Source organism: Macrosteles quadrilineatus, unplaced genomic scaffold (genome assembly GCF_028750875.1).
Source record: "Macrosteles quadrilineatus isolate MER2022 unplaced genomic scaffold, UCM_ALF_1.0 Scaffold_5__1_contigs__length_97177068, whole genome shotgun sequence".
NCBI lineage: Eukaryota > Metazoa > Arthropoda > Insecta > Hemiptera > Cicadellidae > Macrosteles > Macrosteles quadrilineatus.
The window spans coordinates 76,917,318-76,945,043 of record NW_026542598.1 but is presented as its reverse complement, the minus strand read 5'-3'; the positions used below and the strand labels follow the sequence as shown (position 1 = coordinate 76,945,043).

General features: G+C 36.8%; 1 protein-coding gene across 1 annotated transcript; it reads right to left on the bottom strand.

The window, feature by feature from the left end:
* Nucleotides 1–735: 735 nt before the first annotated feature.
* On the bottom strand, nucleotides 736–26,077 carry LOC128996007 (uncharacterized). Its single transcript, XM_054421117.1, has 15 exons — nucleotides 25,613–26,077; nucleotides 18,425–18,481; nucleotides 14,932–14,973; nucleotides 13,531–13,608; nucleotides 12,756–12,872; nucleotides 10,716–10,921; nucleotides 9,749–10,049; nucleotides 9,077–9,194; nucleotides 7,591–7,722; nucleotides 6,620–6,814; nucleotides 5,345–5,508; nucleotides 4,733–4,793; nucleotides 3,840–3,998; nucleotides 2,785–3,464; nucleotides 736–1,841 (listed from the first exon to the last, which is right to left on the bottom strand). Exons 1-15 carry the CDS (start codon nucleotides 25,739–25,741, stop codon nucleotides 1,677–1,679), a joined length of 2,604 nt encoding a protein of 867 aa, XP_054277092.1. The 5' UTR covers nucleotides 25,742–26,077; the 3' UTR covers nucleotides 736–1,676.
* Between the last annotated feature and the right edge of the window lie 1,649 nt (nucleotides 26,078–27,726).

Genomic DNA, 27,726 nt, shown 5'->3' with positions numbered 1-27,726 from the left:
ACGTAAACAGTGGGAGTAACTATATTTTATGGTGAAAATCACAAAAGTTGCAATAACTTTTGAATCATAATTTTTACAGCCATTTGGTTTATGCCATTTTGTTTGGAAATATGGACCATATACAGAATTTTTATCAAAATCTGTAAAGCCATTGTTTTATTTTATACCTTGTTGATTTATGGAAAGCCCTTGTTTAATCAGCTTGAAAATTATTTTCCATTGGTGCGTAATTTCCCTTGTATGTGGTTATATTAAATCTCCTTTGGCAATATTTTTTTGGGGTGGAATATACAGTTTTTCACCCTAGGCCTTTTTCCATACCTCGGGTTCATTTTTCACATTACTTCAGACTTGACCTAGGGGTTGCCCCATTTTCACTTATATCAAATTGATTGGCGGGATTGAACCTGGGATCTTGGGGATTTAAGTCCCTCACTCTACCACTAGACCAGCTCGCTACGAGTGAAATCAACATGTGACTTGACAAACTCAAGAATATTTAATAATGATATTATTCCTTTCAGTACTATTTTTTCTGCAAGTGGACAATTTTTATAGTGAGAAAGGTATATATCTGATAATGATATCCTCGACTACAGCTGATTCTTTTTTATCAATTGATTGAAAGAATCTCTTTAGCCCCACAACGCATCTTGTGCAGTTGCTACCAATCGACCACTTTTGCAGGAGTATAAACCAAAATTAGGTTTCTTTGGATTATTAATGACAACAAAATGTAATTTAACAGTTTTATTTTATACACTTGATTAAAATGCTACATGTGCATACACTTGAACGCAGGACCAAATGTTTTTGTTAATGAAGCTTTATTTACATAATATCCTTTATAGTTTATAGTATCTCGTTTTATTTTAATAAAGGTTAAAAACTCTTAAGTAACATCTTGTATGTAACATTACATCTTTTTGGAAAAATATTGTTTTCTTCAAAGCATAATGGGTATAATTTAAAAAAATATTTAATTTGCAAATTATTTGATTCTTACAACAAGTTACAATGTTGAACAGCTAAAAATTTTAATCATTAAAGTCAAGTTAACTTGATAACATATTAAAATAGAAAATAAACACCCTATATAGATAAACTCTAGCTAAACTCTTAACTACTTAACACAAACAATATATTGCAATACAATGGATAACAACTGAATAATATATCAGTTTGATGAATAGTATTCAAATCCACCAATTATACGAGTGACACTAATGCCCTTGGATTAAATAAGGTGATTAATAGAGTCTGAAAAAATAACAGAGGTATGAAATTAACCAAGAGAACAAATAAATGCTACACAGACTTAAACCATAAAAGTAATGCGAGGAAACGGTAATTACATCATTGACACTACGTAAATGCAAAAGCTTAATCCCATAACTTTAGAAACAATTCTCTACCCCAAAAAATCTGACAAAACACTAAGACAAAATTCCTCGCCACAGCCATGTTTTACAACATTAACCAGTATCACATAAAACTCACTAAAGACCACAGAAGCGTTTGTCTAATGGAAAAATAATTAACTCGGAAATCGCCATCACCACAGACAATCTTATAAACAACTTCAGTTATACAAGTACTTAAACAATAGGACTATACGTTACTTAAAATTACATGAAAGAATACGTTGTGTGTTAAAATATATCGTGGATTGTTGCTTAATCAATGTTCAAGTCGTGGCCCCCACCAGTGGAGCAGATGACTCCGATCACTTGGCTTATATCGTTGTTGAAGCGCTTGAGAAGACGGGCATTGCGCTCAAGGTTGTTGAACCCCATCTCCACCAACACAGCCATGTTGTTCTCAAACACTGGGTCAAACTCCTGCGAATGTCAGAAGACATTAGAGGTGGGCATAATTTAAAGTAACTTCCCGAGGTCGTTGATGAAGCTCCAGCTAAATACCGCTAAGATTACCGAACGTATTTGACCGGCGACGCTGTGGCATGTCTTTAAAAAAGCAGAGAAGAGTACTAAAGAAGTGTGTATTAAAAAAGCCAGCAATAGTGAAACAAAATAAAAAAAACTAATTTAGCCATGTAATCGCACACAAGGAGCTATGGAACTTTCATGACTATTATTGCAAAGTTAATGGTATTTTCCATCTTTAACATTGTTGATTCATAGGTCTGATAGTGATTGGTACCCAAGCAGTCCAAGATACGTTGTCTTCCCAGGATACAGAACATCTTAAGTTTGAATCCCATCTTAACAAGTTTACCGCTAACAAATTTATGCTGATAAAAATACATAAAACACCAAAAGTTTTCAAAACTACTAGCTCCTTTTCCAATCACAGATTCATTATACTGCCTATTGTAGGAAGGAGGTATAATAATAAATGATCAACTGGAGAAGGAGCTAGGAGTTTTAAAAACTCTTCCTACCTTCATGATAGAAGTTTCTAGTATTAATTATATTTTAAAGGAAAGCTTATTGGCTAAGGATTTTTTTTTTAATAGAGTTCAATCTAAGAAAATTATTGTCCCGGGGAAGGAAAATTTTCTTCTCTTCAACCTACTCTGAAAAAATCAGGACAAAACGTTTCAGTATCAAGTAAAGTTACTGTATAAGTAGAAGAGTATCAGTATAAAGTTTTGTTTTCATTCATTGTGTAACTATTACTCCCTGGAATAATTTTCTCAGATGCTAGTTGAACTCTATTCCTTTGGTATTAATTTAATTACCTAGCAAACAATCCCATTATAAATCAAACTTAGGTAAGCCATTACAATATTCAAACCAATCTATCTAGCTTAATACATACCGCAGCTTCTCCCTCTTTTGGACGAAGGTTGTTGAGGGCGTTCCAGGCTGTGGAGTAGGCAGTGGCGGCTACGTTAATAGCCCCATCCACCAGCGACTGAGGCAGGATCTGGACCGGGTTGGATGTTTGGGCTTGGGTTTCCTCTTCAGGATTGGGAGTTGCAGCGTCTGTCTGAGGTTCTTGCTGCTGCTCCTGTTCAACTTCAGCCGTAGTTGGCACAGTCGCAGCAGGGTTTTCTGGTGCTGTTATATCTGCAGCCTCAGTCGGAGTAACAGTGGTTTGCGCAGTAGCTGGTGATTGTGTGACTGGTTGCAGAGTCACTGGCAAGGGGTGCGAGGCCAGAGGAGTCATTGTTTGGGGAAGAGGAACAAATGGGTGAAGAGGTACAGGCCCCGGGGGAGGCATCCATGTGTTGTGATAGTTCATAGGAGGGGGGAAAACAACCCCTAGGTTGTTGGCAGGGCGAGGGGGTATTTCGGAAAACACTGGCGAATTGTAGAGGGGTCTCGCGGGGAGGGGATAGTACATAGGTCTAGGATAATCTGAACCTAGTGGGACCTGGTGCCAAAATCCCAAATGCGGCTGCTGCGATTGTACGAAAGGGGTACGCTGAGGTTCTGGCTGTGCTTCTTCGGGGTTAACAGTCTCAGAAGCAGCTGTATTATCCTCCTTAAGCTCACCTAAGGATACAGATGATTGACATCAATATGAGAGACTTTGACGTATTTTTTACTGTATATTATACCTCGTTATAGCATTAAAGCCGAAAACACTAGAGCTTTGCAGATACAAGGCTCAGACCCAAACAGCCAATAACTTCATTACACTTCTCAAAAGGTCGGACAAAAAATTTCCAACAAAAAGGAACGCAGATGTCCAACAAAAATGGAATTCCATGACCCAGACAAAATCTATTAGGTAGAATATTGTTCCATTCTGTGAGACAAATAAACATTTTATTTCATTTCAATCATGATGTTGCTGTGATAGCAGGATGTTATCACAAGAAATGTTCACTAATTTATTTCAGCAACATATTTTACTCATCGACATACCTTGGGTCCCCTCAGGACTAGTCTGCTCTGTGGTCATGTTAACCATGACAAAGCCACGGTCTGTGTCTTCACCGGTCTCCATGTTTGTGTCCGTGTCTGACTCACTCTCCACCAGGTTCAACTGCTGCACTTTGACAGCTGCTTGCTCCAAATCTGTATCTGCAATAGCCAAACTCAACGTTAAACCAACTTCTTCACATTAAAAAAATACCAAATGTTTGGTTGTTGTCTTTGGACGTGTGATTTGCCGAATATTTTTATTTTTTATTTTACTATGTATAATAAAATGACATATAGATATAGATCAAATATGCTTCCTCACCTCTTTATTTAGCCCAGGCAATTTTTTTATGAAAATCTACAGACAGTGGTAAGATTGTCTATTTATTTAGTCATGGAGTCCACGGGCTATGGATTGTCATAGTGCACGTAGACAGTACAAATAACTTGTGGTTAGGTTACAAATTTGAAGTCATATCTTCATGTAATTTACCTGCCAGTTTTGTAACTTTTCGACACTGCCTGGAACTATATCCTCAGCCCAATAGAAACTGAAATTGTAATAGGATTTTGGGAAAATTTGTTTAAGATGACTTGGCGTAGCCAAAGGTGAATATTGGCAAGACAGAAACTTGTCAATTGGTGGACACTTTAAGCTTAATCGTTGAAGCAAGAGGACAAAAATTTAGGCCTACAGTAAAAAAAATTATGAGATTTTTCAAAATGATCTAAAAAAAAGCACTTTTAACTCAGTTTCAAAACAAATTACCCTAACAATTGAATTTGTTCCCCCCTGACTGGCAGACATATGGGGCAGTCAGGTACTGCACTTTCTTTCGAGTGAGACATCATATATTTGGATGCGTTGCAGTTGTGCACTAAGTAAGACTTACCTGCCTGAAGTGTCATCAAGCGTTTCAGCAATTTCTGCCTGTCGCAGACGGGCACAGCACACTGTAAAAATAATGAACATGCTTCAGGAGTAAAATTATAGAACAATTTAAAGTGATCCCCCAACACAGCAAACCTGCAAACAGCTCTAACTTCCATGTACCTGATTGAATGTTCACTAAAAATATTCCCTAAAGGTTGTCAGATTGATTTTCTATTTCAATAACATTAATTTTGAAGAGTACTTATGTGCTGCAGGAAAGGCAGCTAAATTTTAATGGGCTTTCTTTTATTTTATAAGTGATGAAAAATGCCAAAAAGAAATCCATATGAAAAATTCTGAATCTTATCAAATGGCAAGTGACTTCTGCCAATTGCTCCCGTTGTATATATCACTACCAACTCAGTCCATCATTCCCAATGTCTGCCCATTGCTTCCAACATGTGCTGATTGCTCCTAAGATCTGCCGACTGCAATAAAATGACCTAAAACATTCAGAAATTGCTTGGCCTAACACCGATGCCGGATTATTTTAAATGCTGGACCATCGGATGCCAGATTAGCGGGCTTTTACTGTACAATGTTTTGCTGATTAGATGACTGAGCTTCTAACCTGCCTAGCGTTGGTCCTGCTCTCAGTTCGTTGACGGTTTTGTGCGTGCGTCAGCGATGCCAACAGTTCTGCACGGTTGATTGCCGGTATTTGGCAGTTTCTCTCCGGCTGAGGTGCAGATGTGGAGGGAGTGGTGGTTGTGGATGCTCCGCTCTGAGGCTTGCCTGAAACATATAAAGGTTCAAATTACTAACTATGATTAATATATTATCATATGTACTTTTAAATAATCAGGCAATCTAGGTAAGTGTATCAGGCAAAGCCGGAGGGATCGATGGTGCAGGACATTTCAGATGGTTCAAGGCGTATAAACTTTTGTAGGCCTAGAAAATCTTTTTCTTTGTAAAAAAATCCCTTGATTAACTTATTGTGCCCAACGACATGTAAATAATAATGAGAAGAAAGATATTAATTACTTTTAAATTTCACAAAATGATAATAAAACCATGATACCATGGGACCTCAGTAAATATTGCTAGCAAACGGTAGTATTAAGTGTGTGCACTGCCAAGCTGCACCACATAAAATCTGTTTTTTTACTATAAATATTATATTTTTAGCAATATTAGAGTCTCAATTTGGTAGCAAATCAGTAGGCCTAGAGTCAGTGTCCTATGAAAAACATTTTGAAAAAAACTCACAGGGTACATCATATTTGTTGACATTAATAAGCGTCAGGGTTTAAAGTTCAGATATAGGTGAACTGTGCAAAAAGTATAGACATCGGGTTAAAAACATCGGATTCTAAAATCAATCATGGAAATACACACTCATCCAATGGTATTTGAAACTATGTAATAATGTTTACGAGAGGTCGTCCAGTGGTCGAAACTCGACCAAAAATATGTAACGTACTCACTTCTCTATTTTCACCCCACACTGTAAATAAAACATGTGATTGGAGTTTCTTCCATTTGTTTTGATTTTCTGTTTATATTTCGTTGTTATTTCGTCACCAGCATGGCAACGCATAAGATCCATGTTAATTTTTTCAAATGTTTAAACTCATTTTTTGTGCTTATCTTTGAGCCTATTTAAATTTATAAAGGGATTCTGCACACCTACAGGAAAATTGCTTTCTAACGGTATGCGCAGATTTACCCCACAATGCACACAAGCTGAGAAAAAAGGTTTTAAAGAAACATGCTTGCCTATTAATATATAGATAGATAGGCCTGCAGATCAGAAATATATAAGTACCGAAAATTTCTTTAAATTCTGGAGCCGTTTAACCTTAACAGGGATTTTTACAGGATGGTGAGAACAGTTTGTCACCTTTGTTGCTCTCCGCAGCTCGTGCCAGCAGTCTGGCCGCCTTCTGTGCCATCTCTGCCGCAATCTCCGTGGACGCCAGGGTTGCCTGCAGTTGCTCCATCTGCTGTTTCAGTCTTACGTTCGTTTCCTCCTCCACGATTCCAACCATATCAATTGGATTCTCCTCTAGGGGCTTTTGGTTGGTTACTGTCAGGTCTGTGGGTAAGACTGGTTTTATTAAATTAGAAACATATTTCTGGATACCAATTAAAATTGCAGGAAAAATTAAAAATTAAAGTTTACTAAATTATCTATATAGTCAATTAACTACTGATTACACCAATAGATACACAATGAGATATGCAAGATGACAGTGCATGATTTTAGTAATTGAGAAACTGAAGATAAAATCTTCCAAAACACATTCTGCATTCTGTAACTCCGTTTTCAGATGTAGTACAATTGTGATAGTGTTAAAAAAAAGGCATAGTTTGTTATTAAAAATTCCCTTTTTTAAGTAATAAGTACAAAATAAGTTTGAACAATAAGATTTTACATTACACATTAGGAGGACAAAGTTATTTTACTTGTGATATGCAAAATTTGATAGTAAAAAAATACTACTTATTTTCCAAAAATCTTTTTGGTTCATTTTATCTAGCTGTATGGCAGAGTAAACTAAAATGCAATGATAGCAAATGTTAATAAAACAACATTAAAGATCGTGTTATGTATTCTTTCAATTGCCATGGCATCCGATTAATATTTACTTGAGAAACCTTCGTTGACTCTTTGTAAAGGCGGTGTTTTGCCCTCAGTTAAAATATTAACACAGCAAAGTGCCTACCCCAAACCTGAGTAGGGTTGCTAACTTTGTGTCATAGTGTGGTAAAAATGTCAGTAAAACCAGTCAAGTATCACAAAGACACATCATTTTGATTAAAAATATGTAGATAAAAATTAAAGAATTTAAAATTGTTTTCTGTTCGCACCGTTACTTGCAGTATCTCCAACAGAAGATTCAGTGGTCCCAGTTACCGAGACATAATGCCCAAACTCTTGCCACTGAGCGTCAACCAGACGGAATAAATGCCAGTAGGAGATGAACGTAATGCCTCGAGTTTCTGAAAACAAAGTAGCAAAATTGATTTATAATTAATATCACGCTCCTGACATTTTAAAAACAAAATTCTCTGTATGAATCAATAACTATAAGCTGGCTAATTAAGAACACCTTTTTGTTCTATCGAAAAATAAGCTAACTGTGGTCATAAAATTAACTTTACTCTAAAAAAGAAATTGTATTATGGTTAGCACTACAAATAATAATCAATGGTCTTGGAGTAAAAATGTAAGATCATGTCAAACAATGAATATCAAGTGGATCTATACACATCATTTTTCTTCTGACCTAGATGAGAGTCTGTCCACAAAATTTTGGCAGTTTTACAGAAGTTCCCCCATTTTTTTATGAATGTTTGCTTATTTTTAGGCAACTATTGTTTAAAAGTAGGTTGAAGTGGAGGGGCTAAATTTCTTCTCCTGAAACGGTTACCTCCCGCTATCTCCGCGTCCCGCCACCTCCGTGTCCCGCCACCTCCGAATTTCAGAGTGACCCCTATAATCCTCGGTTACTACCTGCGTTAAGACTTTCCGTTCTAACCTAACCTAACCTAACCTAGCCTAACCTAACCTAACCTAGCCTAACCTAACCTAATCTAGCCTATCCTAACCTAACCTAACCTAACCTAACCTAACCTAACCTAACCCACGGTTTAAATTATCATTAAATTTTCCATTCACGGGGCTTCGCAGCCGTGGATACAATGACAGCTACCAACGCAGGCAGTGACGGGACTATAAGGGTGACTCAAGAATTCGGAGGTGGCGGGACAGATTTGGGTTCGGAGGTGGCGGAATGCGGAGATAGCGGGAGCACACGCCTGAAACCGCCTAAATTTTGTGAACAGAGTATAATAGTTGTATAGTACCATTGAGTTTGGATACTGCAAGTAAACTTCTTAGAATCCTAGAAATAATCTGAAGTCTGATCCAACGTGTATTCCATGTCCAAATTCACACTAATGCACTCAGTTCACTGGTGAACACCAATGTCCACGGAGCACCATGTGCTTAGCATAGAAAAGACTCCGAGTGCCAGCTCGGACTGTAGCACTGAGTGCACTAATAATTATCATTTTAGGGTTTATTTTACAGAATCTATCTTTTATTTCTCCTGCAATTGCAGCATAATCGTGAGTTTTCTATCACACAATCACAGAAGCTCTCTGCGGTGCAATGATATCAAAAGAATAAAAGCTTTGTTTGAATCTCGCACAACTCTAAAGTAAATTACCCAATCCGAGCTTGACCCAAATTATTTCCGGCACAAACCAATTTTCCCAAGACACACACTTTTGTTATGTTTATTTTAAGAAACATAAGAAGGTTGCAACATTTGTTAGTAATAATACTCACTTGGAGCCCTGAACTTGGCCACAATGTTGCAAGTCTCATTTGGTTGCAAAGGAGTCAACTTGAGAACAAGATCCTTGGGCTCAAGCCCAGGAGAGCTGTAAGTGTGACGCAGTGCAACCTGGAAAATAAAATACCAATATATCAGCATCAGAATGATTTCCTTTATGTGTTTTTAACATCATCAGCTTTCAAATACATTCCTCTAATAGTCTAAGAAATAAGTACCGGTTACCAAATAAATTTATCACTTTTCAAGACCAACATGATAACTGTACTGTACTTTCCTTCAGAATTATCTATTTCTCCTTTATTACTTACTAATTTTCACTTCATAATCACATTCATTTGTCATATTCAATAGAAAATCAAATCAAATTCTTTCAGCACTTTTTCACTTTTGTTACCATCAATAAAATAATCAGCAATAGTCAATCAAAAGTAAAAAAGGTAGTCCCAGTACTTGCACAAGTGCATTTTTGTCCATTTCTGCCCCTTCCACAGACTTTTAATTTAAATTTTAACTACAGAGTTTTATTGTATTTGTAAAGTTATATATTTTGCCCAGCTCATAGATCTTTTGTAAAAGTGTGTTTGATGTAGCATATGTTTTTTGTAGAATAGGTAAATATTTATTCCTTTATTCATGATTTACTGTAATGTGCTAAAACTTACATTGTTCAGGGACACGGTGCCATCGTTGACGATGGTCCAGGTGTGAGAAAACATCTCCGAGGCAGTCACAGGCTGGTCGATCTTCGTAGTCTCCTGGGTCGCGATGGCGCTGAAGATCATCGGCTGGGACATTTGGTAGCCCAGGAACTTTGACGGAGTCATCTTCTGATTGACCTTGTCCATCAGTTTTTTCCTCTTCATCTCTAGTTTTTCCAATCTCTGATCGATCTTTGATTCGATCAGTTTATCCTTCTTCTCAAGCTTCTTCTGGCTGTGATGCATCAGCTTGGTTTTCCTAGAGCTGAATCAAATAGTGGGAATGTTTATATTAGGTAAATATTTACACAAGACATTATTTACACTTAATATTGATGTTTTATGTAATTAAATACCAAATTTTAAACATTTCGGTAGATGCTCAAAGGATCCTCACTCTGGCATCCTTAACTGAGCATTCCTCATCACAGGACAACTGTTTGAATCATATAGTAAAAACATGCCACCTATGATCCTGCTCCTCCTGGCAGGTGGTGTGCATTATGTCTTGATACAGCAATGTGTTTATGTGTTGTGTGTGATTGTATTTCACGGAAACAAAGAAATTATTGTAATTATTTGTTTTTCCAAGTTTTGTTGTATTTTTGTTCAGGTTAGCAGCAACACAGGACCGTGAGATCCTAAGTTCGTCTTAATAAAGAAGAATTTTCATTTTACTTAGATTAATTTTTTTTTTTATGTAAGGTAAATATGTTTACGCAATGCATTTTTTTCCCATAATAAACTTCCACCAATGTTTCAGCGGAGCTTGAGAAAATCCCTGCAATCTACCATCATAATTATTTATTTATCTTGTAGGCCTAACCGATTTAAATGCTAGTGTTTTTTTAACTCATGACATCAGATGTTTTATACGATCATTGTAGTATGAATGTGGAGACCAATAAGAAGCTGTGATTGATTAACTTACTTCTTCTCTGGAGGACAGAGAAAATCAGAATCTTCTTCGTATTCTGTTTCCTTGGAGTCTACTTCCATTCGGCTACTGTCCCTGCTGCCGCTGGCTTTAAACACATATGTGTTGATGTTGGATGAACCAGCCTGTGCTCCTTCTGCACCTCTGAGTTCAGACAGAATTTCTCTCTTCACCTCTGCTATGAATTGTTGTTTGAATTTCTGTAACCCAATGATAACATTTGTAAAGATAGTACAGAATCAAGAGACCTGTGATTTACCAGCTAATCAAATCATCCATGTTTGCCTCCTGGATTGAATAATAATAATAATATAGGTTAAATACCTTGCATACGTCCTCAATCCAAGTCGTCTTTTATAATGACTATAGTTTCGGGGCCAACAGCCCCATTGTCAAATTTTCTGTCTTGTTAATTACTGTTTATAGCATTGGTCACGTTGAAGTACACATATACACATACACTGACACACGAAACATTTATATTTACACGTAACATTGAAAAATTATACTTTTTGGCCGGCCTAAACAAAAGTGATTACATCATTGTGCGGACCGGTACACTGACTGACTGATTCATGTTAAGCCGATACCCAGGAGACGTTGACCTTGGCCTTGGGGGAGGGGGGAGATCAGCTGTTTGTCACTATTTCTATTGTTCAATGAATCGATGCGATCGAACAGAATGTTGGAATTGAAAGTTAGTTTTTCATTTAACACATCGTCTGGCGATTTTTTGAAAGCTTTATAAATTTCATAGCTTTCTAGGACGTTCATCACGGGGCCTTTATTGCATTTATGTAAAATTTCTAATCCTCCATTAGAACTTTTTATGGAATGGTTTTCTTTTTGCAGGTGTTCGGCAATCTTAGAACGCTGTGAATGCAATTTAGGTTTAGGGAGATGTTCGTTAAACCTTGTTCTAAAGGAACGACCAGTTTGCCCTATGTATACCCCAGGGTATCGGCTTAACATGAATCAGTCAGTCAGTGTACCGGTCCGCACAATGATGTAATCACTTTTGTTTAGGCCGGCCAAAAAGTATAATTTTTCAATGTTACGTGTAAATATAAATGTTTCGTGTGTCAGTGTATGTGTATATGTGTACTTCAACGTGACCAATGCTATAAACAGTAATTAACAAGACAGAAAATTTGACAATGGGGCTGTTGGCCCCGAAACTATAGTCATTATAAAAGACGACTTGGATTGAGGACGTATGCAAGGTATTTAACCTATATTATTATAATCAAATCAGTCAGGCAGTCTTCTTATGAACTGTAATAGATGAAACCTTTGACTATTGATAAAGATTACATCCTCCAAAGTTGTCGTCAGTTTTTTAATCAAAATGGACTAAGTTGAATCCAGCCACTCACAGATTGTGCTGATGTGACCAACTGATTTCTGTTGAATACGCCAAATTTTTACCGATTCTGTAGACAGACAGATTCTGGCGTTTTTACAGTAACCAGCTGGTTTATGAAACTATAGTGATATTTTCCAGAAGCTTGTAGAAGCGCTGTGACAATGTGATGCTCATTGCCTACACACGTAATCGAAATTCACTGCTTCTGTTATAATTTCCAGAGTTCACAGCCACATTGGTAATCATATCTTATGATTGCAGCAAAATTTGTGATGATTACACATTCGTGGCAACGTCTGTGATAATTTTTCACGATATCGCACATCTGTAATCTTTCGACCGCGGCAACGTTGTGATAATTTCTTACAATAGATACAATGTCTGTTATCATTTCTTACGGCCGCAGCAACATCCGTGATTCGTGATGGTTTCCCAAAATCATGATTTTCAATGACGCAAAAAAAGATTCATCGGTGATTTCTGGTGGATTTTTTCTGTGATTTATCAAAAATTAAAATTTCTCGATTCTTTACAAAAATTATATAAGTTTCATGGAATTTTTCCCGGTCATAAAATTTTGTTTTCCCAGTTTCCAGGTTGGCCGGACACCCTGTCTTTTGAAAGTACAAAAATTAAGGAATGGAATTCACTTAAAAGATATAAAGTACCAGCATATCCTGTGGGTCCCGAATGGGTTTCTCAGAGACTGTTTTGGGCGTCTTTGCGGAGGACTCTCTGTTTGCATGTCTCTGGCTGTTCGAGAACTGCACCTTCTTCCTTCCTTCCTAGAAATCAACCGAGACATAGATAAACAACATGGACTCGAGACCTAATTAGGCCTAAACATGTCAATTAGATTAATATACCAAAGTCCGGCTTATCAGAACTAATTGTAACTAATAACTTATTATTTGTATATTCATTTGGACCTATTCTTCGTCCGTAACTACATAAATTTCAGAAAAACATTGCATTTTTAAGAATAGAAAATAAGTTCACATTTATTCTAAACTTAGTCACGGTTTTATAATCTATTTAAGTAATGTGAAAATTTTATTCTAACTCTTCACATCACAATATTAAATTCCACTGTAAAAAGAAGGTTTGTGACGGATTAACTTATTATAAGGCATTACATAAAATTCATGATATAAAAAAGCCCAGATTCCGCTAGATCAAAAATCTGCCTCGCACAGCTCTATGTTAAGATAATTGTTTTGTAACCTTTAAATAGTCAGTCTATGGCATAGTTATAAATAATAAATCCAAGATTAATTATTGAATAATTGATTTCAAGGGAATATGTCTTGTAGATAATGTTAGTTATCCAAATTTAAATCCGCAAATAAGTAGGGTTTTACCGAACCTAACATCCTTGTTCCAACACATAGGTACATCAACACTATAGAAACATTACTAGTATCCATTTGCGTTTTTACTTACTGGTGGTGTGGGAGCTTGTGTGTTCGAGTTCAAGATGAGCCGCATAAGCATTCCACGAGAGCAACGCTTCTTGGCTATCTGAAAGTTGAGACGACCAAATTCACAATAGATTCAACTGGTACATGTTAAGAGCATTGCTATTTATAACACAAATCACAAACAGAAAAAAAGCTTAAACCAAATATTAAAAGACATTACAGGAATTTTCTAACTGTATTAAAAATGTTTACCACTTTACTTTATTATTGCTCAAAATTCATTCAACTGATTGTGATTAAAGTGACACTATTAGAGTTCATTATAAAAACATATGTATCCCTAAAAAAAAACCATAAACTTATTTAATTGTACTCAATTTAAGAATAAGTTAAAGATAGAAATAAAAAACATATTAATCAATGTAAAACCCTCATTTGGATGTAAGAATATGTGCTCCTTGAAAATATGTATAATATCGATTTATATTAAGGCAGGCTATAAGAATAGGCTATAGAAAAAGATATTCTGATACATCAAATCAAAATGATGGCAAAAGAATATTGAAAGAATCATTTCCCCAACCATCACCAGTGCAATTCTAGCCTCTGAAAGAATTCTTTCAAGTTTTAACATAAAAAACCATTTTAAAAGTCTTTGGAATGAACGTATTAAATTCACTATCAAAATTGACTTATTATATAGATTCTGTATTACATACTAAGACATGCATGAGATTTTCTTTAGTTTTTTACCAACTTTTTTTACCGAGCCGTGACAGCTTTTGAAACCTAGTGGTCTCTGCAGTGATATGTGAAGACAGTTGAGTTTTGGTACAAGCATAGACTAATCAACACAAGTAGACTCCTCATCCCATTGTACATTTTGAAGTTTGTTTTTTGTGTCTAGTTCATGTACGTCCACACAGATCGCTAGTGTAGACAAAATTTTGTTTCTATTATTTTAGGGTTATTTTCATGATTTGTGCTTTACTATTTGATTATATGACTAGAAGACAAGTTATTGTTTAGGATTATGCAGTTTTATTTGGTTAAATGATGTTTTAAATGACTGAAATATCAAGAAACAAATCGTAAACAAAACATAACCTCTACAGTTGGACGTACAGAACTAACAATAAAATTGGCTTCAGCTGTTCCATAAGGATGACAAATCTACTAAGGGAGTATGTTTTATCTATGGTACAAGTCACATTGCTAAGCTAGGGGGAACTGCAGTTATAAGTTAGTGCAGACAAACAGTCTCAGAAGCAGAAAATTAGGCTTATCAGCCAAATAATCTAAGTGACTTTAAATGATTCTTTAAGTGTTCTTATCTAGACAATGGTGTGAAAAAATTTAACAATGTGAGGTTATCTCCGTGCAAGACAAGGGGGCTCTTGTGATAGTAAACATTCTAGCTTACCTTTGCAAACTCTTGAAACTCCTCTTCTGTATCAATTGAAATCTGCAAGCAACAAAGTTTTTAAAACGTGTATATTAGTGATTCTATTAATGAACTAGTAGGCCTTGCATAGTTTGAAACAGTAATCAATTTTATTCATTTCAATCAGTTGAGTTTGTGTGACGGTTTAAAATTAATAAACGTAATAGATCAAAAGTAAACATTGTAATTTAATAAAAATTACATGTCTCATTTTTGAAGGAAATTTCTGATTTAAAGCTGATTATTATTACATCCATAACATAAAACTCTATTGTAAATAAGGCCATTGAATATGTTAGTCCTGATGATGGTAATATCGGTGCTTATATAGACCTAATTATTGACAAATCACAAATAATGCTCGTAATTACACAGTGTTGATTCATCTGGTTGGTGACCTGTATTCAGGCGTAGGCCCAACAGTATTTTGCTATTACTTTAGGCCAGCCACACACTGATGCAGCATTTCACCTGAAGCAAGTGTTGCGAGGCAAAATGTTTCACTGGGTACGATCGCCCCATGTATTTCAATAGTGAGGCTGCACACTGATCAAGCAAACGTTGCCTCGCAACGCCTTGACAATAGACAATAGACAAAATCTTTATTGAAATATTCCTAGAGAACATTCATGTGTCAGGTACATAAAATGTACAGTATGTACATAAACTATTACAGTCATTTGCAATTACAATTAGATTTTTTTTTCTTTTTTTTCATGGTAGCTTATTGTTTAAGAATTCATCCTCAGAGTAGAATGGCCGGTCCATAAGCCATGTTGTCAGGTGCTTCTTGAACAGATTGGGTTGTTCTCTCTTAAGGTGCTCTGGTAGGTTGTTAAAGTACAGAGCACCTTTGTAGGATGGTTTCTTCACGTACAGACTCAGATGGTGTTGTGGGAGGGAAAAATTGGCGGCATGTTGTGTGTTGTGCTAGTGTATGTCTCTGTGTCTTGGCTGGGCTGTTTTAGTGGTGTGGATAATGACTTCTCTTTTGTAGAGTGAAATTGATGTGAGAATTTTAAGGTTCTTGAAGGCTTCTCGGCAACTGTCTCTATAGTTTAGGTCGGCAAGGCATCTAATTGCTCTTTTTTGCTTTAGGCGTACTCTTCTCAGGTTGCCTTTTGATGTTCCACCCCAAGTCGCAATGCCATATCTGAGTTGATGGGAATGCGTCAGAGATTGTTGTTTGGGTTTCAGAGTCTGTGTATATTGGTCTAGCTGGGTTTCTATATGCGACAGGCTTATTTTGTTCAAGTTCTTTAACTTTGTTTTGGAGCTGTTCGATGTTTGTTTCATATCTAAGAATAGTTTCAGTACTCTCCTTGTCATGCTCCTCGAACATTTTTTCTAGGCCATATCTCATTTGTTTCTCCTTTATCAGTGGTTTATCTAGTTCATCTGTTTTTTCAATTAGGGAGTTATATTTGAATAGGATGTTTTCCCTTTCAATAATGCATTCCTCTAGTTGCTGTTGGTATATTAAGGAATGGTCTTTGGAGTTTTTCAATTCCTTTATTTCATTTTCTAGGATAATGTACTTGTTTGTCATAGTTACTAAGTTTTGTTTGAGTTCTTTATTCTCCGTTAGTAGTGCGCTACCAACCTCGGATGCTAAAGATAGTGATGTTTCAAGGTCAGCTGATTCTTTGTTACTTAGGTTACTAATTCTTTGCTCTAGTTCGTCTACGCTGGGGTTTTGGACTTTGGTGTCTTCGGTACATGAAGTACATTTCCAGTTTTGTATTTCTAGGTTCGTAAGCGTTTTCAGTTTTTTATCTGTCCAGTTCAGGCATTTGGAGTGATAGGCCTACCATTGATTGCACTCTCCGGTACACAGAATGCCTTTGTGTTTAACCCCTATGTTGCATATTCCGCATGGATATTTTGACATGATTAAGGTGGTTTCTGATTGTCACTTTTTTAGGGGGGTTTAGTTTTTGGTGGTTGTGAAATAAATTTCTTCTTGGTTTGGTCAAATTGTTTAAGTGTTTTTTATCAGGAATATTATGTCAATTGATAACATATGTGCAGTCTTGCATTAGTGATTTGAAAGCACAGCTCAGCTCATTTTGGCATTGGTCAGTTGTTAGCAGTATTTTGAGTGAGTTAGCAAAGATGGAATGTGCTGATTGTGCTCTGTCAGCATTGCTTGTCACCAGCTGTCACAGTTTTAATTGGTTTATTCTAGTTCTGTAAATAGTGTATTATTCATAAATGTTCTGTAAATAGTGTATTATTCATAAATATCTTAGGCCTAGAGTTTTTCAGTTTATACTGTCAGAAGATTATACAAATTTATTTTGGTGCTTTATTCAATATTTTAAAGCTGAGAGCAAGGTATGTTGGTGAGTTGTAAGCCCTTGTGCAGCAAATTTGTTTTCAGATTGAATCTACTCTTTAGGTATGTAGGTCTTAGTTTCTCATGATTTTTGTGTAGGCTACTTATAGTTGATGAGTACAGTTTTGTGTGAAGTTATGTAGGTAATTTGTTGGTTTTACCACTTAATTCACTTAAATAATGGGGAGCACTAGTACAGTTGGTGATGAGTGTCCAAGTTGGTGATGTAAGAACATCTAAGATGGCGGATGTTCTTACATCAAATGTTCTTGAAACATTTGAGCAGTTGCTCGACGAATAGACAGCACGATGTTTGATGTTTCAAGGAGCAAAATGTTCTGCGCATGCGCCAAATCCCTTATAACTAGAATAGGCTTAGTGGCTCTCAAAATTCAATTGGCCTTTTATTGTTTAAAAAATAACTAACTCTTATTTGAAGTTCCATTAAAACTTTACTATTATATTTTGTATTTCCATTGAACAATATTATTGTTTAATTTTTCCTGCTACCACTTTGATAGTCATACAGCCCATGCAAAGTAGTAAAATAATTAAGAAATTACCAAGAATACTCAGTCCATTATTTAACCATCACGCCATTATCTAATAGTTTTTTACGGTATAACTTACAGTATTTAAACCCTTTCAAATTAATTAGTATAGCAATTATTCGACAATAGTTGTAAAATTTCCCTGGATCTGATTTAATTTCTGAGAGAAAAGCCTTAATGTCCATCATCAGATTGATTGTGTAAACCCAATGTTTTCTTTCTATTTAGTCCAAAATTTTGCAAAAACTGACTGATGTTTAAACAATACTGTAGTAGAGGACCAGAAAAAATAGTGTGTATTTTTTCTTATTTTTGCTTGAAACCAAATGCTGAATTGCTTGAAACTTCCGCTCACTGGAGAAGCAAAGAAAAAAAAACGCTTCCAAGCAAATCGTTGTGCATCATTTTGCTTCAGGTGAATTGCTGGATTGTGTGCGCCCAGCCTTAAATACTAAAGCCTTACAAAACAGATCCTTGTCTAAAAAAAAATCACAATAGACAATAAGATTTTTAATGATTATGAAAACAATATAATCTATAAAATGTACTAATGCATAGTTTCTGAAATATAAAATGCACTTACAACATCATTCTCATCGTCAATGTACTGCACTGTAAACGGCTCTGCCATACACATTCCCTGAAACACAAGGTAAAGTTTTAGATACGATAGTGTATGAGAGTACAAAAATCCTCTAATACGACCTACTTGCATATATATGCGTAAAGAATTACCACTTGCAACAAACAACTGCAAACTCAAATACAAATACAGTACATATAGGCTAAACAAAAACAACTGGTTAGTAAGAGTGTAAATCTGCAAAACCTAGAAGCCATTCATGAATCTCAAAACTAATTGGGCCCTATTACACTTGGTCACCAGGCGACGTCACCGGTGGCGTCGCCGGTTACTGTACGGGCAGCCAGCCTCAACACCAGAAGTGACCAGGAGTGAGACCAACCCCCAAAGTTCCTCAGCTCCAGTATCTACAATCATACATTCAGAGCTGTCACCTCGTTGAAGGACAAAGTGCTCTGTTATCCGCGTCCAACCTCTTCAGTTTAAAAAATGTCCAGTGAACAAATATTAGTGAATAAACGGGGAAGAGATGCAGGGAAAGGAAAAGGGAAGATGACTCAGTGAAAGGAAGCCAGTCTAGTGTAAAATATAGTGGCGAAAAAGATACCACTACATTTTCCTTGGTGGTGCACGTGCATTTTTCTTGCTCGTCTTCTCCTTTTCCTCAACAAAAGAGCAATAAGTAGCATTTCTTCATATTTTTCCGATTACGTCCACTCACTACACTGGCAACAATCTAAACTTACAGAACACAAAAATACAGTGGTGACGCAACAGCGGTGACTGTGTGTAATATGTGCCATTTGATTCAATACTCAGCGACAAATCTTGGTCACCAGTGGTTACTCGTCTGGTCACGGGGCAGAGTCACCGGTCAGTCACCAAAGGCTGGTGATGCAACCGGTGACTCTAGTGTAATAGGTGCCGTAAGAACCAGTGCCCCCCACCAACCAGTCAGGTCACCGGTGACGTCTCCTGGTGACCAAGATTTGTCGCTGGGCATTGAATCAAATGGCACATATTACAGTCACCGGTGTTGCGTCACCACTGTATTTTCGTGTTCAGATTGTTGCCAGTGTAGTGGGTGGACGTACTGATGGAAAAATATGAAGAAATGTTAATTATTGCTCGTTTGTTGAGGAGAAGGAGGAGACGAGCAAGGAAAATGTACGTGCACCCCCAAGGAAAATGTAGTGGTATCTTTTTCACCACAACATTTTACACTAGACTGGCTTACTTTTACTAAGTCTTCTTCCCCTTTTCCTTTCCCTGCATCTCTTCCCCGTTTATTTACTAATGTTTGTTCACAGGACATTTTTTAAACTGAAGAGACGCGGATAACAGAGTACTTTGTGCTTCAACGAGGTGACAGCGCTGAATGTATGTAGACACTGGAGTGGAGGAATTTTTAGGGTTGGTCTCACTCCTGGTGACATCTGTGGTGTTGAGGCTGGCTGCCCGTACAGTAACACCAGTGACATCGCCTGGTGAATATTAATATTGAATATTGCAATAAGTGTGAATATTGAAGTGTAATAGGGCCCATAGAGTTAAAATTTCTAAGTTGATTGATATGAAAAACTTACAATAAGATCATTGATAGATGGCATACAGTGGCACTCTCCCCCCCCCCCTCGTTTTCGGTAATGGCCAGACATCGGTTTAACAGGACTACACACGGCTGAAGTTTCCTGAAGTTTCATTTCTTTAACCGGACAATTTTTATCAGCAATTCATACAATTTTACAATTTTGGCCGGACTGGATTAGCAGGAAGTGGGTGGTACTGAAACAATTTTTCTCGTGGGAAAGATTTGAGACCAGTTCTAAAAACATGTTTCTAAAAACAATGCTCTCTCAAATTCGAGTAGGCTAAAATATTTGGATTAGTTTTAGCGAATTTATCTTTTAGGGAATAAGCTATTTAACTAATTCCCGTGGCGTGCACATGTATCGTTAGTCGCGTTACAAATAAGTTTGTATTCATTTATTTGCCAACGGTGACCACCATATTCATATTTCATTACATCATACAAAGGAATGAAGATGGCATTGATTCTTTTTCTATAGACTAGATTCAATTGTGCAAGTCCACTCTAGACCTACAGAATATTTTTACACCGATAATACACTTTTTATCTGTTGACAACAGTGGCTTATCTGAAACGAAAGCCAACTATTGAGAGGCAAAGTCTGGTTATTTATCAGCACTTATGGTATAAATCCAAGACTTGAATAATAATTAACATCTAAACATTTAAATTTAGTTTAGGAAAACAAAAATGCATTAATTACCAAGTTATACAAAATAGTTTTTGCATAAATAAAATTGTTATGAGTTAGATTAAAATTAATACTAAGTTTGAAACATAGTGCCTACTGAGCTTATCTTATCAAGTTTTCTGTTATCAAGGCATTCTGATCAAATGGACACTCAATACACCATAATTGCAAACAACTTCTGTCTATGGCTCATAATGACAAACAAACTATGAATGGCAATATAATAACATAAAAAATCAACTTGACTAATATAATACTGTAGCCAGTCTAAATAACAAGGCCTTTTAATGACGATAGGCCTATTTTTATATTTTTTTAAATAGCCTACATAAAATGTGTTGAAGTTGTTAGTTGATATTTCTACAAATTGTGCAAGTTAACTTTTAGGTTTACCTAAAATTATGCCAGTTAATGCATAATAATAAATAATAAATAATAAGAAATAATGCAAGTTAACCTACACATAGATGGTAACATTTGAGTTTCAGCAATGTTGTTTCATTATGACTATCATTAAAAAACAAGCTATGATTCTTTGAGTTTATAAAATCACCCCCACAAAAACCGCAATACCGCAATGGTTGGCGGTGCTTTCTTTGGTTATGTATGTTTTTTGGTTTCATCGCACAAACCAACTTGATTTTTGAAATAGTAGGGTACATATTTTGCAATGGCTTACCCAGTGTTTTAATTGGACAAAAACAGTCTGAAGATAACATAAACTAACAACTAGGTTCATAATCTGTACTTTACCTTACCTACTGTCAAAGGACTAGATGCAGTTTACGTCAGAATTTATGTCAGAAGTTAGAAATTATGTCAAGAGGAATAAGGGAATATTTTGATGAGTGTCTAATATTATCACTGGTTGAGGTTTTATCAAAAGGCTCATTCCAACCGCTCATTGTCTGATAAGCAATTCAGGAATAAGGATTTTGAAGTTGCGATAACTCAAAATTACTGTATGGGTAAATGTTATTTGTTTTGGGAGCACAGTAAACCCCACTGGTAGGGCCTACAGCACATTCAATGATACCGGTATGTTTTTTACACAAAACAACTCTTTGGGCGTATTTTTTGCAACATTTCAGCATGTTCATTGGAGTTCGAAGGGGACTGGAAAATGGAATTTAAAAATAGGTAGACTACTAATTTTACCTAGATTATTATTTTGGAATGGCTCATTTGGCAATATGTGTTATTGGTATACAATAGAGAGCCTTGATTATCCGAGAATAGAGACATCGTGTATCTCGGATAATCAAAAACTCATTTAATGCAGATTTGACTGGTAAAATGAGGGAATCAAATCCTAACAAAATAGCTAATCTAGAGTAGAGCATCAAAAATCCGAACCAATTGGGACCGAAAAAGGTAAAGGCTATAACAGTAATTTGCAAACATATTTCATTTGTATTTTGTTTAGCCTGAAACCAGCCATAAGGAAACGCATTTGGCATAAAAAGTGATAATACAAAGATAAAATATATTTTTTTAAACGGTTACTTAAGATTAATAGGAATTCGTAAATAAACAGATAACACATATTTTTCTTAATTTGTTATTGTAGGAAAATAATAAATACAAACAAATAATGATAATAATGATACAGCTGTGCGGTATGAGATCTCGTACAATGACGCCTTATTCACTTCCTGGGCTGGCTGAAGATTGTCAACATTGTAGGCTACTGGTTCATATAAACTAACGCTCTCTCTCTCCTTTCTTTGCGAGGTTATGATGCGCAAAAGATTACTGCGCTATGTAAGTTAATCTCGGGGTCTCGTAATATCGCACCTGGGTAATCATAGCGGACGAGATCTATAAAGATATAGTAACGCACCATTGGAATAATGCAGAAAAATATACAACTCAGCAAAACTGTCAATGAAAGAGCACCATTGATGTTGACTGTTTCAACTACTGTCTGTTATTATTGCCTGTAAGTTATTTATAGCACTGTTACCTATCTACATTATAGCACTTCCGTTATCTACCCTATTGCCTTCTAGACTAAGATTTATTTAATGGTCTATAACTAAAGTTAACATAAGTTAGTTTGTTTTGACATGGTTGTTATGGGCCTAAGTTTGCCTAAATTATTTTTATAAATTTGAAGGTTTTGAACAAATTGAAAAACACAGAGGATAAGCATCTGGTAACCAGGCGTGGATTAGGCGTCTGGCTGTGACGTCACCGGGTTGTGGGGGCCCGGAACACCACTACCTCAACGACATGATGTTCAGCCATTGTTTTTCAAGGTGTAGTGGATAGAGTGTTCGGCTGATATGCAAGAGGTCTCTGGGTCGAATCCCATCGGTAACTTTAACTTTTGTCACAGATTTTGCTTTGAATGCCATTTATTCTTAACTGTACATCTTTTGTTAGAATTTTTGGCATTTATAATTTTATTTTAAGAACAGAATTTAATCTTCATTCGATTTTTTCATTATCAGCAAGTTTGGTTGGTTAGGTTAGGTTAGGTTATGACAGTAACTGCCAGACGCTTAATCCACGTCCGGTTACTACTTGCGTATCCTCTGCGATTGAAAAAACGAAGGCAAATATTTGATATATCTTTAACGCGATATCGTGTCATTTTTGATGTCTACTTACAGTATTTTCACACTGAATTCAAAAATGCAATCAGTTTCTGTCGGAGAGATTCATAAGTGGCCGTAAAACGAAGGTTAAAATTACGAATCTAAGGTTCATTGGGCTATACTGATGGTAATTTGGCGTGGTCTGGATGGGTCCGTATGTGGACTGTGGATTGATTGAGGAGGAGAGCAAACAGCTGTTTATACTCGACCTAATGCGGAATGAAATCAATTTGTTTTGAAACCAAATAATCAGTTCTTATTTTAGGCATGTGAGGAAGGTAGGTCGGGTTTTACACGGATTCGTAACTGTATTAAGTGTTTTTAAGTGAGGTTAGATTAGGAAGGTACCGTCAACCGGGGCTACTTTGATATCGTTATTTCATTGTGTTTCAACCACTATTTAATTGTGCAAAAACAGTCTGGAAGTAGCATAAATTAATGAGTCGGTTCATTATAACCTAACCTTTACCTTCCTAATCTAACCTCACGTCAAAACACTTAATACAGTCACGAATCCGCATAAAACCCGACCTACCTTCCTCACATGCCTAAATAAGAACTGATTATCTCTGGTTTCAAAACGAATTGATTTCATTCCGCATTTAAGTCGAATACAAACAGCTGTTTGCTCTCCTCCTCACTCAGTACTCAGTCCACATACGGACCCGTCCAGACCACGCCATATTGCCATCAGTATACCTCAATTAACCTTAGATTCGTAATGTTGACCTTCGTTTTACGATCATTTAGGAATCTCTCCGACAAAAACTGATTGCATTTTTGGATTCAGCGTGAAAAATACTGTAAGTAGACATCAAAAAAGTACATAATATCGCGTTGTTGATATTTCAAATATTTGCCTTATAATAAAATAATGACCAGCTGATCCTGATCAGCTGGTATTTCAACACAGACAAAAGTTGGAGCAAAAATTCAAAATAGCATCTCAGATTTTCGTAAAAATCTCGCTTATTTGACCTCGGATCCTAAAAATTCTTACATAGTCGTGATCTGCTTAATATTACGGTTAATTTGAGTACCCACATTACGTGTTTTGGTAAAAACAAATTTTTGGTCGTTTTGGTCATTTTTCCGTGTTATGGTCGTTTTCCGCGGGAAAAGAACGTCATTTTCGGAATCAGCGTTAAATTTCGAGTAGAATGAAAAAAATTTTCAAAAATCGCGTAAACCCTAAAATGCATATTTTACCGTATAGTATTCTCATTGACAAAAGTAAAATTGCAAAGACCCACGTTATAACACGCTGAATTTGTTACCCTAGTTCATTATCACTGAAGAGGCCTAACGAAATTAAACGATACCTGATAACAACATTATTATTAATGACATCAATGTCATTACTTGTTCAATACAATTATTGAATGATTGATAATACATTTAAATAAGAATGAACTCCAATTTTTCAGCCCCACTCGTCTCACGGGCCTCTCTGCTCACCGTTTCCCACTCACCGGTTTGCGGGCCCCCTCAGCTCCCGCATCAAAGTGTTTTTGATATCGTTATTTCATTGTGTTTCACCCACTATTTAATTTTGCAAAAACAGTCTGGAAGTTGCATAAATTAATGAGTCGGTTCATTATAACCTAACCTTTACCTACCTTCCTAATCTAACCTCACTTCAAAACACTTAGGCCTAATACAGGTACGAATCCGTGTAAAGCCCGACCTAGGCCCTACCTTCCTCACATGCTTAAAATAAGAACTGATTATTTGGTTTCAAAACAAATTGATTTCATTCCGCATTAAGTCGAGTACCTATAAAACAGCTGTTTGCTCTCCTCCTCACTCAGTCCACATACGGACCCGTCCAGACCACGCCATATTAGGTACCGTAACTTACCATCAGTAAGCTCAATGAACCTTGGATTTGTAATTTTAACCTTCGTTTTACGGCCACTTATGAATCTCTCTGACAAAAACTGATTGCATTTTTGGATTCAGCGTGAAAAATACTTTTAGACATCTAAAAATTACACAATATCGCATTGTAGATGTATCAAATATTTGCCGATAGGCCTATAGCCTATCAAATAATTACCAAAACTAAGGCTATCCTAAACCTAGGCCTATCCCTCATGGGACCAGTTTAGTTCAGTATCCATAGGCCTAAGGTAAAGATGGGTTGGGTTGCACACCAGCTAGGCCTAAACTTAGTCATAACTTATTGCCTTAGCCAAAAGAAAATAAATTTGTCATGATAAAGTTTATGAAGCCAGTGACAGCATAGGGCAGAGGCTTAGGCTCACAAAGGATATGTCCTACTTAAGTCTATAAGGGCTTACCAAGTCTTCCCTCAGTCTGCAGAAATCTGCCATTGAAGAGCCATCAATTATCACGAATTGAGTTTCTTTTTCATCAGGGCTCCTTCCTTGTCGTTTATAACACAATTCAAAGACGTATTGGTCCGACATTTTAGTCAAACTAAACCAAATCCAACTTGATTAGTCAGAAAATCCAAGAAGCCAGGTCAGTCAATGATCGTATGTTGCGTTATCTTTGAACTTTCTACCAGGGCTGCTGTTGCAATCTTGATTGAGGCGTCTTTAGACAAAGAAAGTCAACTTAAAGCGGTTCCTACTGTACTGAAATTGCGATATTTATATTCCCTAATATAACAATAGTTCTAGTACACAGAAGGGTTTGTGGCCTATAAAGATTAGAGGATAAGTTATTGATTATAAAAAGTAAACCGGTGTTGCTAAGTTCCTATTAATCAAAATCACACTTTCACATTCGCAACACGATCGACGACTTCACTCCAACTTTCAACTTCAACTTCAACTCAACTGCAACTCAACTCAACTCAGTCAAAGTCAACTGGTCCACTCAACTCAACTTCAACTCTTCATTCAACTAGACATTAGACAAAGACAACCAAGTAAGAGTTCGAATTCAGCCAGCGATCTGTCAGTCACTACACTACTAGTGGTGGCGTGGCGCCTGGCGCGGGTGGCGCATCTGTCGACACACGGCCACCTTTAACTACAGGCCGCGGACTGGTAGAATTATTGGCAATGTCGCAAGTGGTGTTGTTTAGTGACAGACGTCCCATAAGGGCCATGTCATACGAGCGCTATTGCCGTCGCGTAGATGCCGTCGCGTTAAAGTCGCTCCAACCCGGCAATGGGGTTCTTATGGAGCATGTCATACGGACGCTAATGCCGTCGTCAGTTCCGCGTTAGCCGGACGCTGAGCGCTGCCAACGCGGACGGTCGCGTTAGCAACGCGGCGCACGTAAAGCGGGACCCTGTCATACGAGCGCTAGCGCCAGCGGGACGCATTTGCCGCGTGAGCACTGACAGAACAACTACTGGAACACCTTTGGAGTGATCATTACGATATTTGATACGATGTTCAATACGGAAAAATGTATTTATTTAGTTGAAAAACTGCCACCTCTGTACGATGTAAAGTCGAGTGATTACAGCAACAGGCAACTGAAGGCACAGTGCTGGAACGAGGATTGGGAGGCCATGCACGAAAACTGGAATCAGATGTGGAAATCAGTTTTACTTGTTTTATATTAATAAAAATAATGCTGTTCCTTTGATTAAAATGGTACTCTTCATATGTATCTAAAATGTGCAAAAAGCTGATACAACCTAACTGGATGGTGTCCATCTTTGCCGCGACGGCAAATGCGCCCTGAAGACGCTACGTATGACAGGTACCTGGCGTTGGCGGGTCGGCATCAACGCGACGCATTTGCCGTCACGTATGACATGTACTTTTTCCTGCGCTATCTCGACGGCATCTGCGCAACGGCAATAGCGCTCGTATGACATGGCCCTAAGATAACATGGCGGACAGGTGACAGCCATTAATTCGCACCTTAATGATTTAAATTTAAATTTATGAACATAAATTTATTAAAATATTGAAATAACAGCTGTGAATCCTGATGACATATTGGGTCTAGGGCTGAGCAGGGAATGTGGGGGGTGGGGCTATTTATCATGCATGGGGGGCAAGCCTGGGTTATTTATCATGCATGTCAAGATTTTGTTGTTAGAATATCAATGCTACAATGTAACTGGGTTTATCCTGTTTAGCAGCATTGTAATAAAACAAATAAATAAATAAAATAAAACATACAGAACTGAAAGACGAAACAATATGAGTTAAATATATATATATGTACATTTTAAGCGGAATATTCGAATATTGTCATAGTTCCAGTAACCATAATCTTTAGTAAATATACAAATACTATTAGCTGCTTCCAAACAAAACAGCTGTTACAACACCACTTGCGACGTTGCCACTTCGAAGGCCACGGCCTGGGGCCCATTTCATGATAAAATACAAGTTACAAGTTACAACTTGTAACTTGTAATTTCCATAAGATTTGCATTGGGTGATCAGCTGATTTACTAATAATATTATTTTTTACTTT

Excerpts from the sequence above, each read along its gene's own strand:
- LOC128996007 (XM_054421117.1), bottom strand. The coding sequence starts at position 25,741 with ATGTCGGACCAATACGTCTTTGAATTGTGTTATAAACGACAAGGAAGG. Across the intron at positions 18,482-25,612 it reads GCAGACTGAGGGAAGACTTG|GGAATGTGTATGGCAGAGCC; the intron begins GTAAGCCCTTAT and ends CTTGTGTTTCAG. Across the intron at positions 4,794-5,344 it reads GCAGGACCAACGCTAGGCAG|TGTGCTGTGCCCGTCTGCGA; the intron begins GTTAGAAGCTCA and ends TTATTTTTACAG.